Source organism: Rattus rattus, chromosome 9, assembly GCF_011064425.1.
Source record: "Rattus rattus isolate New Zealand chromosome 9, Rrattus_CSIRO_v1, whole genome shotgun sequence".
Lineage (NCBI taxonomy): Eukaryota > Metazoa > Chordata > Mammalia > Rodentia > Muridae > Rattus > Rattus rattus.
Window position 1 is genome coordinate 6266236 of NC_046162.1, and position 15729 is coordinate 6281964.

Genomic DNA, 15729 nt, shown 5'->3' on the forward strand with positions numbered 1-15729 from the left:
TAGATTTTGGAATATTTGCTACTTATGTTGGAATTTAATTTCAGATTTTAAAGAACTATAGACTTGCCTGCATGATGTCCTCGTTCTTAATAGCTGAGTAGTATTCCATTGTGTAAATGAATCACATTTTCTATATTCATTCTTCCACTGTGGAACATCTGGGTTGTTTCCAGCTTCTGGCTACCACAAGTAAGGTCACTATGAACATACTGGAACACTTGCCTGTGGCATGGTGGGGCATCTTTTGGGTATATGCCCAAGAGTGGTATAGGTTGATCTTCAGTAAGATCTATTTCCAATTTTAGGAGGAGCCTCCAGACTGATTTCCAGAGTGGTTGTATCAGCCTGTAATCCCACCAACAATGGAGGAGTGTTCCTCTTTCTCCACATTCTTGCCAGCATCTGCTATCACCTGAGTTTATCTTAGCCATTCTGACTGGTGTTAGGTAGAATCTCAGGGTTGTTTTGATTTGCATTTCCCTGATGACTAAGGATGTTGAATATTTCTTTAGGTGCTTCTTGGCCATTTGATATTCCTCAGCTGAGAATTCTTTGTTTAGCTCTGTACCCCATTTTTAAATAGGGTTAGATGATTTTCTGGAGTCTAACTTCTTGAGTTCTTATATATATTGGATATTAGCCTGCTATCAAAAAAAGGATTGGTAAAGATCTTTTCCCAATTTGTTGGTTGCTGTTCTGTCCTATTGACAGTGTCCTTTTCCTTACAGAAATATTGTAATTTTATGAGGTACCATTTGTCTATTGTTGATCTTAAAGCATAAGTCATTGGTGCTCTGTTCAGGAAATATTCCCGTGCCCATGTGTTTGAGGCTCTTCCCCACTTTCTCTTCTATTAGTTTCAGTATATCTGGTTTTATGTGGAGGCCCTTGATCTACTTGAACTTGAGCTTTGTATAAGGTGATAAGAATGGATCAATTTGTACTCATCTACATGCTGACCTCCAGTTGAACCAGCACTATTTGTTGAAAATGCTATCTTTCTTTCCACTGGATGGCTTCAGCTCCTTTCTCAAAGATCAAGTGACCATAGGTGTGTGGGTTCATTTCAGAGTCTTCAATTCTATTCCATTGATCTACCTATCTGTCTCTGTACCAATACCATACAGTTTTTATCACTATTGCTCTGTAATACAGCTTGAGGTTAGGGATAGTGAGTCTCCCAGAAGTTCTTATTGTTGAGAACAGTTTTCACTATCCTGGGGTTTTTGCTATTCCAAATGAATGAGAATTGCTCTTTCTAACTCTATGAAGAATTGAGGTGGAATTTTGATGGGCACTACACTGAGTCTGTAGATTGCTTTTGGCAAAATGGCCATTTTTACTATATTAATCCTGTCAATCCATGAGCATGGGAGATCTTTCCATCCCCTGAGATCTTTCTTTCTTCAGAGCCTTGAAGTTCTTGTCATACAGATCTTTCACTGCTTGGTTAGAGTCACACTAAGGTATTTTATATTATTTGTGATTATTGTGAAGGGTGTCCACTATGTTCATAGCAGCCTTATTTATAATAGCCAGAAGCTGGAAAGAACCCAGATTTCCTTCAACAGAGGAATGGATACAGAATGTGTGGTACATCTACACAATGGAGTACTACTCAGCTATCAAAAACAATGACTTCATGAAATTCTTAGAAAAATGGATGGAACTTGAAAATATAGTCCTGAGTGAGGTAACCCAATCACAAAAGAACACACATGGTATGCACTCACAGATAAAGTGGATATTAGCCCCAAAGCTCCGGAATACCTAAGATATAAGTAACAGACCACATGAAGCTCAAGAAGAAGAAAGACCAAAGTGTGGATACTTCAGTCCTTCTTAGAAGAGGGAACAAAATACAGGAGGAAATACGGAGATGAAGTGTGGAGCAGAGACTGAAGGAAAGGCCATCCAGTTACTGCCACCCTAAGGATCCAGCACATATACAGTCACCAAACCCAGATACTATTGAGGATGCCAAGAAGTGCATGCTAACAGGAGCCTGATATAGCTGTCTCCTGAGAGGATCTGCCAGAGCCAGACAAATAGAGGAGGATGCTCACGGTCAACCATTGGACTGAGAATGGGGTCCACAATGAGCAAGTTAAAGAAAGGACTTTAGTAGCTGAAGGGGTTTGCAACCCCACAGGAAGAATAACAATATCAATCAACCAGACCCTCCACAGCTCCCAGGGACTGAACCACCAACCAAAGATTACCCCTGGCTCTAGCTATATATGTAGCAGAGGATGGCCTTGTTGGCATCAATGGGAGGAGAGTCCCTTGGTCCTGTGAAGGCTCAATGCCCCAGTGTAGGGCAATGCCAGGGCAGGGAGGGGGGAGGGAGTGGGTGGGAGGATGGGATAGGTGTTACCAGAGGGGAAACCTGGAAAGGGTATAAAAAATAACTCTAGGGCTGGAAAGATGGATTGTTGGTTAAGAGCACTGACTGCTCTTCCAGAGGGCCTGAGTTCAATGAACTCGGATGGTGGTTCACAACCATCTGTAATGGGATCTGATGCCCACTTTTGGTGTGTCTGAAGACAGCAACAGTGTACTCATATTTATAAAACATAACTCTAATGAAATTCTTTCAATCTATAAAATACAATGTTTACTTGGAGGTAATTTATAATAAACACTGAAAAGCAACCTACAATTTGAAAATCAAACTTAAACTATGGTATATCTAGAAAAATTTAACTTTTAAATTAAATGCTCACAAAATTGTACTTAATTTAAATGAGTATATGTAGGTAATACATCACGGTTTACCAGACACCGTTTTTAAAAAATATATAAAAAAAATTCATTTGAATCTTTTATCAGCCCCCAAATAGGTACTATTTCTATTTTTCTAGTTACAAAACAAATTTTGTAACAATGTCTCCTTTTAAAAAGGTTGATGATACACATGCAGTGTACACACACCTCTACACATTCAATACTGAAAGGGTCTTTAAAATTAACGACAGTACTCTGGAAATTATTTAAATTTATTTTCATTAAGTTTATGTCTTCACTAAAACAAAATCAAATAAAGACCATGCACGAGTGTGCAGGAAATACACTATTAATCAAGATCTGTGGAAAAGCAAGCTATTCACAGTATTCACACACAAGAATTTCCCTCAGTTTAGGAATGTGTGGAGAGTCACTCGATATTATTAAGGTTATGATCACTAGCACTAGGGGGTTATAACCAAGTAAATCTGAACCTACTGGTTGAAGAATCAAATTCTAATCACTTAATCTCTGTACGAATTTTCTTATGACTAAAAAGAGAACTGAGACCCAAAGGCCAAGTGTATTGTTTTACACTTGGCCATATAAAGTTCAAACAAGGCTAAAGTTCTTTCAGCTGTGTAGTGAGTAACTGTTACTCACCGGCATGATAATTCTCCGTCCATAGCGTCATGCTCATCGGTGCTGGTGTACGTCAATCTCCCTCCTACAACTGTGCCAACTAAGTATATCAGCCATGCAAGACGCCCTTACAACAAACAAACAAAGACGGTGAGAAGGATTGATAGACACAAGCTAAATACCTAAATCAGAAAAATCATCTACTTTTTAAACAAATGATCGACTACTATAAAAGTCAGTTTTCAACAGACAGTAGAGCACTGGGTTTCACATTTATCAGGGCAGTGACACTAACAGGTATTCCAACAAGGAAAAAAGGTGTTTATAAAAATCCCAGTCCCACCAATCTGTTTCAATTTTAAATGAGTTCCTTACTTACCTCTTTAAGCCTTAAGGTTTTCATTTGCAAATGGGGAAAAATAAGACATGATTAAAATTAAACTTAATAGATTTGGGCGTGGTGATATACACCTTTAATCCCAGCAAGAGGGAGGCAAAGACAGGTGGATCTTTGAGTTGAGGACAGCCTAGTCTACTTAGTGAGTTCCAGCAGAGCTCCCTAATACAGACCAATCTCAAACAGCAAACTAACAAACAAAAATTTAAACTTGATTATAAGACCCGAAACACATTTTTATTATTATTAAAATGCATAATTATTCTAGTATTCAGCAAATGCACTGCAATTGTGGTCACAGTGGTAAAGAAAGATAATCCAGCACTCAGCAGGGTTGGGGGGGGGTAAGCAGGAGGACAGACCGATCTCCATGAATTCCAGGCTAGCCTGGACTGAACAATGAGATTTGCCCATCACCCCCCCCACACACACACACACACACATTCACAAAATCACAAAAATGTATTATTGTGGGCTCGATGTGATAATATACACCTGTAATGACAGGACTTGGAAGCCTGAGGCAGAAGGATGGCCAAGTTTGAGGTCAGACTGCACTCCACAGAGAATTCTAGGCCAGGATTGAGTATGTATCAAGACTTTTACAAACAACAACGACCATCTATTCCGAATGGTCAATTTGCTGATGGTGTCTGTCTAACCATTTTCATTTTGGAACTCCTTCTGCTTATAACATTATAGACAATAACTAATTTACTCTTTACACTTTTTCATATTATAAAATCCACAAGTTTTGTTACACAATTCACTGATTATTGAATTACCTTCATGGATAAAAATATCAGAGGATTACACAGATTTAAAGAATGAAACAAAGCTAGACAGTTAACTTAGTAAAGTGCTTCCTTCCTAAGCAGGGAAGCCTGAGTGGTCTTCAGGACTCACATAAAGAAGGTGGATGTGGTTACACGCGCTTATAATCCCTGCATCAGAAAGCAGAGCCAGGCAGACTGATGGGCTCCCAGGTAAGCCTGCTTGGTAAGTTGCCGCCTGGCTACTGAGAGACACTGATTCAAAACATAGCAAACAACACGGAAGGAACAACATCTGAGGTTGGTCTATGGTTTCCACATAAATGTGTACACATGTATATATGTATACAAAGGAACACAGAAAGACAGAGACACAGATCCCACCCAAATGGAAATAACTATAGTTTTCCCAAATTTTACTTTAGAGAAGCCAGAATAACTCTAGGGATGGAGTTCTTAGCTATGGGAATTTTTAAGAGTATTATGTTAGATCTCTAGATTTATCAATAGAAGTATAAGATTCTCTAAAAATTTTGAGACCTGCATGAATACTTAACATAAACATGTCATTTCACAGAGAAATTTTGTGTCATTATTGAAAACTGATTTTTCAAAGATGAGCAAACTATTTCACAATTTCAAAATGATGTTTTTTTATTAAGAAGTCTTGGTGGATAGAGTCATGGCTCAGTGGCTGTGCATCCACACAGTGGCTCACAACTCCCTAGTACTCCAGTTCCAGGGCATGTGATGCCCACTTCTGTCTCCACAGGCACCAAGCATGCACATGATGCAAATTCATATGTGCAGGCAAAATACTCATACACATAAAAGCAAATCTTAAAAAAAAGGGAAAAGACTCTCCATGTGACCTTTGTAATTGTTTAAATACACTGAATGGTTCAGAAAAAGCCTGTGCTTGTTAAAGGACTGGAGAAGATCTGTGAAAATGCTTTTCCTACAGACGTCAGCATTCATGATTATACCGTGTAATCAACAAACCACTCCCTGCTAACAGCAGAGGATCTGCAACCTGCTTCAGTGACAAAAATCCCATAAATAAGAAATGTATTCTGGCAAATCCACACCCTCTTTTGTCTATCACAGAACCCTGAACAACTCAGAAACTGCCAATTTTTTGCAGTGTATCCATTAGCAACATGAAACAGCTAATGGTGAAGAACTATTGTGATCCAGAAACACATCCCAACACAAGTTTCACAGCATGTATTAATAAAATACCAGCACAAAACTCATGTAAGAAGCTGAGTTAACGTTTGTGCCTCAAACATGTTGCCAGCACAATACAAAGTCTAGACAATGTAGTTTCCCTTAGTAAGCATGCTAGCGGCTAGCGTGGCTTCTTCTAACAAACCTTTGAGTCTTGCAACTTGAACATGGAATGGAATAAGTACTCCAAATCCTCATTTCTACTTCTAGAATATTCTCTCAGTCATCTTTACCTCTTACAACATCGAATTATGTGTACTCTCTGCTGATACAGTTATCTACTTGCCTGTCAATTATTTTAAGAACTGGACCCTGGCTCACTGTCAGTTCTCCAATAACATTTTATCATAGCAGTTGCCAACTTCAGTATGTATAAACACAAACCTTACAACCCTGACAATTCTGTGTTTGAGGGGACTTCCAACACACGGATCTACTGAAGTAAAAACTTATACACTATAGAACTCACTGAAAACACAAAGCCAGTCTTCTGCATAAATCCGCAGTCTAACTAAGATGACGTGTGCTAGAGTTAAGTCTGACAGTTATGTCTGGTGGTATCAATCTTTTCCTACCCATCCAACCGCAGCAACCATTCTTTGCTCGGCCCTGGTCACTCTGCAGGCACAGAATCTTACCATGGTATTTTGTGACTGCATTTTTCATGTCACACAATGTCAAAGTTGACTTACGCTGTGCCAGCACTTCAGGTGACTGTGAAGGAACAGCAGGTACCTTGGTTTGGAGAGGTTACTCCTTCAGCTGCTGGTGTGGGAGTCATCTTCACCTCCCAGCTACTACCAAAGGCTGTGATGGATACGGTGTTCACTGTAGCCGCATGTCTTCACATCTCCACATACGTGGAGCGGACTGCTGCGCCATGTGAGAAACTCACATTGCTTTCATCAAATGCACCGTTAGGCAATCCTACCAATGAAGTGTAGAGTCCTGTGTTCTATTAACACTTGTAATCATCTGCCGGTTTTCTCTCTTTACATCTACCCTGGCAGGTGTGTTACTGTTATCTTAAGATGCCGTCCCTCGGGCCTCATGACGTTAGCACAGTTTCATGTGCTCACCGGCTACTTGTATGCTTTCTATGAAGAAAAGTCTACTTAAGCCCTTGGGCTATTTTCAAGAGCTGTCGCTATTACTGAGCTGTAAAAGCTGCTCATGTATTTTAGGGTGAGTTCCTTGTCAGATAGCTATTGTATGTTGCTGCCTTTCTGTAGGTTTTATTTTCCCTTCTTGATGGTGTTCTTCAATGAACCAAATTCTCCCTTCTAATATACTCCAACTACCTAATTATTCTTGTTATTGTCAGTTTGATGATACTTGATAAGAAAGAAATGCCTAACCCAAAATAAACATTTCTACCTATGTATCCTTGTGAGAGCTACTTGACCTCCTATGTGTAGGTCCAAGCATCCTAACATGGAGACCAGCCTGATGAGAAAGATGAACAGAGGCAACTCTAGCCCCAGCTATCAGCTGGGACAACACATCAAATAACCCAGAAAACTGAAATTAAAAAAGGAACTATTAATTAATAAATGACTAAGTTCTAGTGACACAGGCCCCTCTGCTCTTTATTTTAGCACAGAATTATTGCTAACATGCAACACATTTTATACAGCTGCTCTTACTGCTTGCTAACTCCAGGAGGCTGTCTACTGCATGGCAACAGGACCGTTTGTCTGTTAGGTTCTCAATTCCAGGGTCTAAATCACAGCCTGGCCATGTTTTACTGGTTTAACAGTACCGATGTATTGATCTCTGAAATATTCATTAAGAATAAATATAAACTGTAATTCTATTTCTATTCTTTAAGTTGTCTATTCTACATCAGACGTGCTACAACTAATTCTTATTTTTTGTAGATTCCCTGATTTTTTGGATTTACCTTGTCATTAAAACTTATTTGTAACCCCAAATTGGTACTCAAAATAATTCAAATATATATGCACAACATTAAAGGCTGAGCTGTCTGGGGTACCCGATTCCAGCTCCTGAGGAACAATGCGACACTCTTATTTCAGTTCTAACGACATCCCTTTTAGTTCCTATCTTTCCCACATATATGCCATTAATGAGTTCAATCTTCGAGATAGCACAGTTGTGCTATGTAGTGTTTCTGAATGGGAGGGGTATGATGTGCTCATTATTTGAATGAGATGCCCTGTGAGTCTTAGGCACTTGAATACTTGGTCCTCAGCTGGTGGACATTTGGGAAAGATTAGGAAGTGTGTCACAAGGAGTGGGCTTAAGGTTTCTAAAGCCTCAGGTCATCCCAGTACTTTTCTGCTTTCTGTGTGTGAACAGGACTTAGAGCTCTCAGCTGCAGCTCCAGCACCAGCTAGCTGCCATGCTATAACCATGGCAGTGATGCCCACTAGAAATGGAGACCCAATTAAATGCTTCTCTTGAATGGCTGACTAGTGACCTACCCAACTTGAGACCCATCCCATGGACAGGCACTAACCCCTCACACTATTATAATGGTATGTTGTGACTGTGGACAGAAGCCTAGCACAGCAGCCTTCTGAGAGGCTCTACCCAGCAGCTGACTGAGACACATACAGATACCCACAGCCAAACCTCAGATGGACAACCTCTATGGAAGAGTTAGGGGAAGGACCCCTGGGAGCTTCCAGAGATTAAGCTACCAACCAAAGAGAATATACACCAGCTGGTCCAAGGCACTGGAGCACATATGCAGCAGAGGGCTACAATGTCTGGCCTCAGTGGGAGAGGACACACCTAATCCTGCAGAGACTTGATAGACGGGGGATACCTGTGGGAACCACCCTTACAGAGTAAAAGGATAGGGAGAAACCCTATGAGGGGGACCAAGAGTGGGGGCAGCAACATTTGGGATGTAAATACATAAATAACTTTCTAAAAATGCTTCCTTCTCTAAGTTGTTTTGCTCATGGAATTGTTTTTCAGAGCAAGAGAGAAGTAACTAAGGCACGAGACTTCTATACAACAAATTCTCTTCTGGATGAGCTGTGTTCAGTTCTGAGTCAATAGTACTGTTGGGTTGAGTTCAATGTTAATGAACCAACAATACATTTAAATAATGAGCCTTATAAAAACGTACACAATAAAACAATGGTTCTGTGTTGACAGTATGATGGAAATGTTACAACTCAGATAGATATTTGAGATTATGCTATGATTAGATATTTGTGAATATGCTATTCTGATTATATAGACCGTTATCACCAAAGAACAAGAATCAGCTGTATTTCCTAGAATCCTAGTTATCATGAGGCTCTTAACAGTGACACTTAAAAACAACAACAACAACAACAACAACAACAACAACAGCAACAACAACAACAGTGACACTAACCAGTTACCAGGCTAGCAGTTGCACTGTGTGTAAATTATATTACTCACTTCTAAAATAAATGTAATTCTGAAATACTGCAAGCATAATTTTTATTGAACATAACATTTTACCTGCCCTAAGGGAGTCACTACTTTTTAAATATTCTACTATAAGTCAGACATGATGGCACTGGCCTACGGTTCCATGACTTTGGAGGACTGAGGCAGAAATATTGCCTCGAGTTTAGGAACTGGGTCAGCTACACAGCGAGAGCCTGTATGCCCGTCCCTCCAAATACCACTACTTCTCACTGCAAAGCATATGACTTAGGAGTGAATAATCACAATTATCTCCCGTATATTTATCACTTTAGATACTTACATAATAGTTACTGCTGCTTTTTAAACTCTGTCACTGAGCTATGTCCCTATTCCTCAGGGGAAGCGGGCTTGCTGGTGTAGTGTGACATATGTCTCACTCCTAACTCAAGCCATTCCTGAGCACATTACATACATAGGCCAAGCTGTCACAACATTCAGTCTTCTGGCCAAACCTCCTCGGTGCAGGACTACAGGACTGAAGAACACACTACACACTAGTCCTGCTGCTTTAAAACTTACTAGGGAGGCTTCTCACTAGTGTGAACTGAACCATCTGCCACATCATTCTTATTTAAGAAACCTAATCTAAAACAGTTCAAAGTTGTTCCAAGCACATAATTTTCATATTTCTCCATCAAATGATAAATGTTTATATTAAAAAGCAGAAGTTGTTGGGAATGAAATACAGGTCTGTTAACTAAACGGGTAGACTTTATTTGAAGACAGAGAGGCAGGGAGGGGAAAACCAGCACACTGAGCAACACCAACAGCCACCAGAAGCAAAGACTGGCTTCAAGTCCTACAGCTGGCACCTATCACATTACCGACTGGGCTTCCTAAGTATGCTAATAACACACAGAAGTCGGCACTGTGGGCACACGCTCTGCATGTTTGGATATTATTGCTATTACTGTTGAATAATGCCCTTTTAATGGTACTTCTATCATAGCCACACCAAAAAAGGAAAAAAAGAAAAAACCCATAAAAATACTCTGACATTTACATCTGTATTCTGTCTTCCTTCAGAAGCTTTACTAGAAAATGAAACTGCATAGTACTTACGAGTTTAAAATGGCTCCCACTCACAATGTTGTGCTATAATAAAAGTTAGATAAAACTCATCCCATAACTTCCTTAATGATGACTGTGTGATAAACAAATAAATTCGGGACTAAAAACAATTCTCCAAGAGGAGACATTCAGAAAATACGAAGTACTGCCAGGATTTTGGAAGGTGCATCTCCATGTGTGAAGGTCTGGGGGGCAAGAAAAACTCCATGTTCAAGAGCTAAGTCTACTGGCACGGTGTTCCTACGTCGGGATGATTTTTGGAACGCTATATAAAGAGCACTATTGCCTAATAGCAGACTAAAGAAACATACATAAGACATCTCGATATTGGATATTAGCACTCTATTGGATATAGGATTGGTAAAGATCTTTTCCCAATCTGTTGGTTGCTGTTTTGTCCTAGTGACAGTGTCGTTTGCCTTTCAGAAGCTTTGAGATTTTATGAGATCCCATTTGTCTATTGTTCATCTTAGAACATAAACCGTTGGTGTTCTGTTCAGCGAATTTTCCCCTGTCCACGTGTTTGGGGCTCTTCCCCACTTTCTCTATTCAAGTTTCAGTGTATCTGGTTTTATGTGGAGGTCTTTGATCCACTTGGACTTGAGCTTTGTACAGGGCGATAAGAATGGATCAATCTGTACTCATCTACATACTGACCTCCAGTTGAACAAGCACCATTTGTTGAAAATGCTATCTTTTTTTCCATTGGATGGTTTTAGCTCCTTTGTCAAAGATCAAGTGACCATAGGTGTGTGAGTTCATTTCTCGGTCTTCAATTCTATTCCATTGATCTACCTGCCTGTCTCTGTACCAATACCATACAGTTTTTATCACTATTGCTCTGTAATACAGCTTGAGGTCAGAGATGGTGATTCTCCCAGAAGTTCTTATTGTTGAGAACAGTTTTCACTATCCTGGGTTTTTTGTTATTCCAAATGAATGAGAATTGCTCTTTCTGACTCTATGAAGAAAGATGGACTTATTTACTATATTAATCCTGCCAATCCATGACCATGGGAGTTCTTTCCATCTTCTGAGATCTTCTTCGATATCTTTCTTCAGAGACTTGAAGTTCTTGTCATACAGATCTTTCACTTGCTTGGTATTTTATGTTATTTGTGACTATTGTGAAGGGTGTCGTGTCCCTAATTTCTTTCTCAGCCTGATTATCCTTTGAGTAGAGGAAGGCTACTGATTTGTTTGAGTTAATATCCAGCCACTTTGCTGAAGTTGTTTATCAGCTGAAGGAGTTCTGTGGTGGAATTTTTGGGGTCATTTAAGTATACTATCATATCATTAGCAAATAGTGATGTTTTCACTTCATCCTTTCCAATTTGTATCCCTTTGATCTCCTTTTGTTGTCTAATTGCTCTGGCTAGGGCTTTGAGTACTATATTGAATAGGAAGGGAGAGAGTAGGTGGCCTTGTCTAGACCCTGATTTTAGTGGAGTTGCTTCAAGTTTCTCTCCATTTAGTTTGATGTTGGGTACTGGGTTGCTGTATATTGCTTTTACTATGGGTTTAGGTATGGGGCCTTGAATTCCAATATATACAAAGAACTCAAGAAGTTAGACTCCAGAGGGTCAAATAACTGTATTAAAAATAGGGTACAAAGCTAAACAAAGAATTCTCAACTAGGAATAACAAATCGCCAAGAAGTACCTAAAGAAATGTTCAACATCCTTAGTCATCAGGGAAATGCAAATCAAAACAACTCTAAGATTCCACCTCACACCAGTCAGAATGGCTGAGATCAAAAACTCAGGTGACAGCAGATGCTGGCGAGGATGTGGAGAAAGGGGAACACTCCTCCATTGTTGGTAGGATTACAAACTGGTACAACCACTCTGGAAATCAGTCTGGTGGTTCCTAAGAAAACTGGACATAATACTACCTGAGGACCCAACTATACAACTCCTGGGCATAAACCCAAAAGATGCTCCAACAAACAACAAGGGCAAATGCTCCACTATGTTCATAGCAGCCTTATTTATAATAGCCAGAAGCTGGAAAGAACAACAGAGATTTGAATGGATACAGAAAATGTGGTACATCTACACAATGGAGTACTACTCAGCTATTACAAACAATGACTTCATGAAATTCATGGGCAAATGGATGAAACTAGAAAATATCATCCTGAGTGAGGTAACCCAGTCACAAAAGAACACACATGGTATGCACTCATTGATAAGTATTAGCCCAAAAGCTCAGATTACCCAAGATACAATTTACAGACTACATGAAGCTCAAGAAGAAGGAAGACCAAAGTGTGGATGCTTCAGTCCTTCTTAGAAGGGGGAACAAAATACTCCCAGAAGATACAGAGACAGAATGTGGAGCAGAGACTAAAGGAAAGGTCATCTAGAGACTGCCTCACCTGGGGATCCATCCCACATGCAGTCACGATACCCAGATACTATTGAGGATGCCAAGAAGTGCATGCTGACAGGAGCCTGATATAGCTGTCTCCTGAGATGATCTGCCAGAGCATGACAAATACAGAGGAGGATGCTCGCAGCCAACCTTTGGACTGAGAATATGGTCCCTAGTTGAGGAGTTAGAAAAAGGACTGCAGGAGCTGAAGGGGTTTACAACCCCATAGGAAGAACAACAATGTCAACCAACCAAATCCCTCAGAGATCCCAGGAACTAAACTACCAACCGAAGACTTAACATGGAGCAACCCATGGCTCTAGCTACATATTTAGCAGAGGATGGCCTTGTTGGCATCAATGGTAGGAGATGCCCTTGGTCCTGTGAAGGCTCAATGCCCAAGTATAGGGGAATGCCAGGGCAGGGAGGCAGAAGGAAGTGGGTAAGTGGGTGGGGAAGCAGCCTCATATAAGCAGGGGTAAGGGTCATAGGGGATTTCTAGAATGGAAACCGGGAAAAGGGATAACATTTGAAGTATAAATAAATAAAATATCCAATAAAAATAGAAGACAGCGGAAGAGAGCTGAACACCCAGGAGTGCAGACATCCTGATACCGCTGGACAGACTGCCACTTCTGCACACCTGTGCCCACATCCTCGGTCTAAGGGGAAACTGCACAGTGCCTCTGGACACAGGAATAGAGGAACAGACAGCCGCCGGTACCCACAGTTCTGGTCTGTGCTAAACCAAACTGAACCAGCCAACTAGCTCCCTGTACTCAAATCCCATGGGGCAGAGAGCCGGACCCTCTGAAGTGGACACTGAGAAGTCAGAGGAGACTATCCTCTGCCCACAGTCCAGACCCAAGAGGGACTTGCATAGTGCCAACTGTGCCTGCTGGGTGCAAGGACCTAGGAGCAATCAGGGGCAGGACCCTTTGATTCCTGCCAGCGCCTAGAGTTGGAAGACAGTCTCCAGGAGCGCAGACACACGTGAAATCAGAGCACCTGTTCTCAGGAAAGGCTTAAAAAAAAAGAACAGTTAAACAGCTCTACAGTGCTGACACAGAGGCCTACAGCAGGGTCAAGTCACTCTCAGAAATAGCAAGACAAGCAAACACCAGAGACAACCCAATGGCTAGAGGCAAAGGCAGGAACCTAAGCAACAGAAAACAAGACTATTTGGCATCATCAGAGCCCAGTTCTCCCACCAAAGAAAATACTGGATATCCAAACACACCAGAAAAGCAAGATTTAGATTTAAAATCACATTTTTTTGATAATGATGGAGGACTTTAAGAAAAACATAAAGAGCTCCCTTAAAGAAATGCAGGAAAACACAAGTAAACAAGTAGAAGCTCTTAGAGAGGAAACACAAAAATCCCTGAAAGAATTACAGGAAAACACAACCAAACAAGTGAAGGAATTGAAAATGGAAATAGAAACAATAAAGAAAGCACAAAGGGAGACAACCTTGGGTATAGAAAACCAAAGGAAGAGACAAGGAGCCGTAGACACAAGTATCACCAACAGAATACAAGAGATAGAAGAGAGAATCTCAGGGGCAGAAGATACCATAGAAAACATCGACACAACTGTCAAAGATAATGTAAAAGGCAAAAAGCTCCTAGCCAAAACATCCAGGAAATCCAGGACACAATGAGAAGATCAAACCTAAGGATAATAGGTATAGAAGAAAGTGAAGACTCCTAACTTAAAGGGCCAGTAAATATATCCAACAAAATCATAGAAGAAAACTTTCCTAACCTAAAGAAAGAGATGCCCATAAACATACAAGAAGCCTACAGAACTCCAAATAGATTGGACCAGAAAAGAAACTCCTCCTGTCACATAATAGTCAAAACACTAAATGCACAAAACAAAGACAGAATATTAAAAGCAGTAAGGGAAAAGGGTCAAGTGACATATAAAGGCAGACCTATAAGAATTACACCAGACTTCTCACCAGAGACTATGAAAGCCAGAAGACCCTGGACAGATGCCATACAGACCCTAAGAGAACACAAATGCCAGCCCAAGTTACTGTATTCAGCAAAACTCTCAATTAACATAGATGGAGAAACCAAGATATTCCGTGAAAAACCCAAATTTACACAGTATCTTTCTACAAATCCAGCCCCACAAAGGATAAGAGATGGAAAACTCCCTCACAAGGAGAGAAACTACACCATACAGAAAGCAAGAATATAATTTCCTTACAATGAAACCAAAAGAGGGACACACAAATATAATTCCACCTCTAACAACGAAAATAACAGGAAGTGACAATCATTATTCCTTAATATCTTTCAACATCCACGGACTCAATTCCCCAATAAAAAGACATGGACTAAAAGAATGGATATGTAAAGAGGACCCAGCACTTTGCTGCATGCAGGAAACACACTTCAGAGACAAAGACAGACACTACCTCAGAGTAAATGGCTGGAAAACAACTTTCCAAGCAAATGGCCCAAGGAAACAAGCTGAAGTTACCATTCTAATATCAAATAAAATTGACTATCAACAAAAAGTCACTAAAAAAAATAAGGAAGGACACTTCATATTCATCAAAGGAAAAATCCACCAAGATGAACTCTCAATCCTAAATATCTATGCTCCAAATGCAAGGGCACCTACATTCATAAAAGAAACCTTACTAAAGCTCAAAGCACACATTGCACCTCACAGGATAATAGTAGGAGATTTCAACACCACAATCTCATAAATGGACAGATCATGGAAACAGAAGTTAAAGAGACATAGAGAAACTAACAGAAGTTATGAACCAAATGGATTTAATAGATATTTATAGAATATTCTATCCTAAATCAAAAGGATATACCTTCTTCTCAGCACCTTATGGAACCTTCTCCAAAATTGACCATATAATCGGTCACAAAACAGGCCTCAACAGATACAGGAAGACAGAAATAATCCCATGCATCTTGTCAGATTACTACGCACTAAGACTGGTCTTCAATAACAACAATAATGACAGAAACTCCACATACACATGGAAGCTGAACAACACTCTACTCAATGACAACTTGGTCAAAGAAGAAATAAAGAAAG

The 15729-nt window shown here is 40.1% G+C and overlaps 1 protein-coding gene across 3 annotated transcripts in view; it reads right to left on the minus strand.

The window, feature by feature from the left end:
* Positions 1-15729, minus strand: part of Ranbp17 (RAN binding protein 17) — a 289555-nt gene that overhangs the window by 226795 nt on the left and 47031 nt on the right. For all 3 annotated transcript variants that reach the window (XM_032914024.1, XM_032914025.1, XM_032914023.1), the window contains exon 13: positions 3391-3496. In XM_032914024.1, the coding sequence (XP_032769915.1) occupies positions 3391-3496 (106 nt within the window). The remainder of the gene's footprint in view (positions 1-3390; positions 3497-15729) is intronic.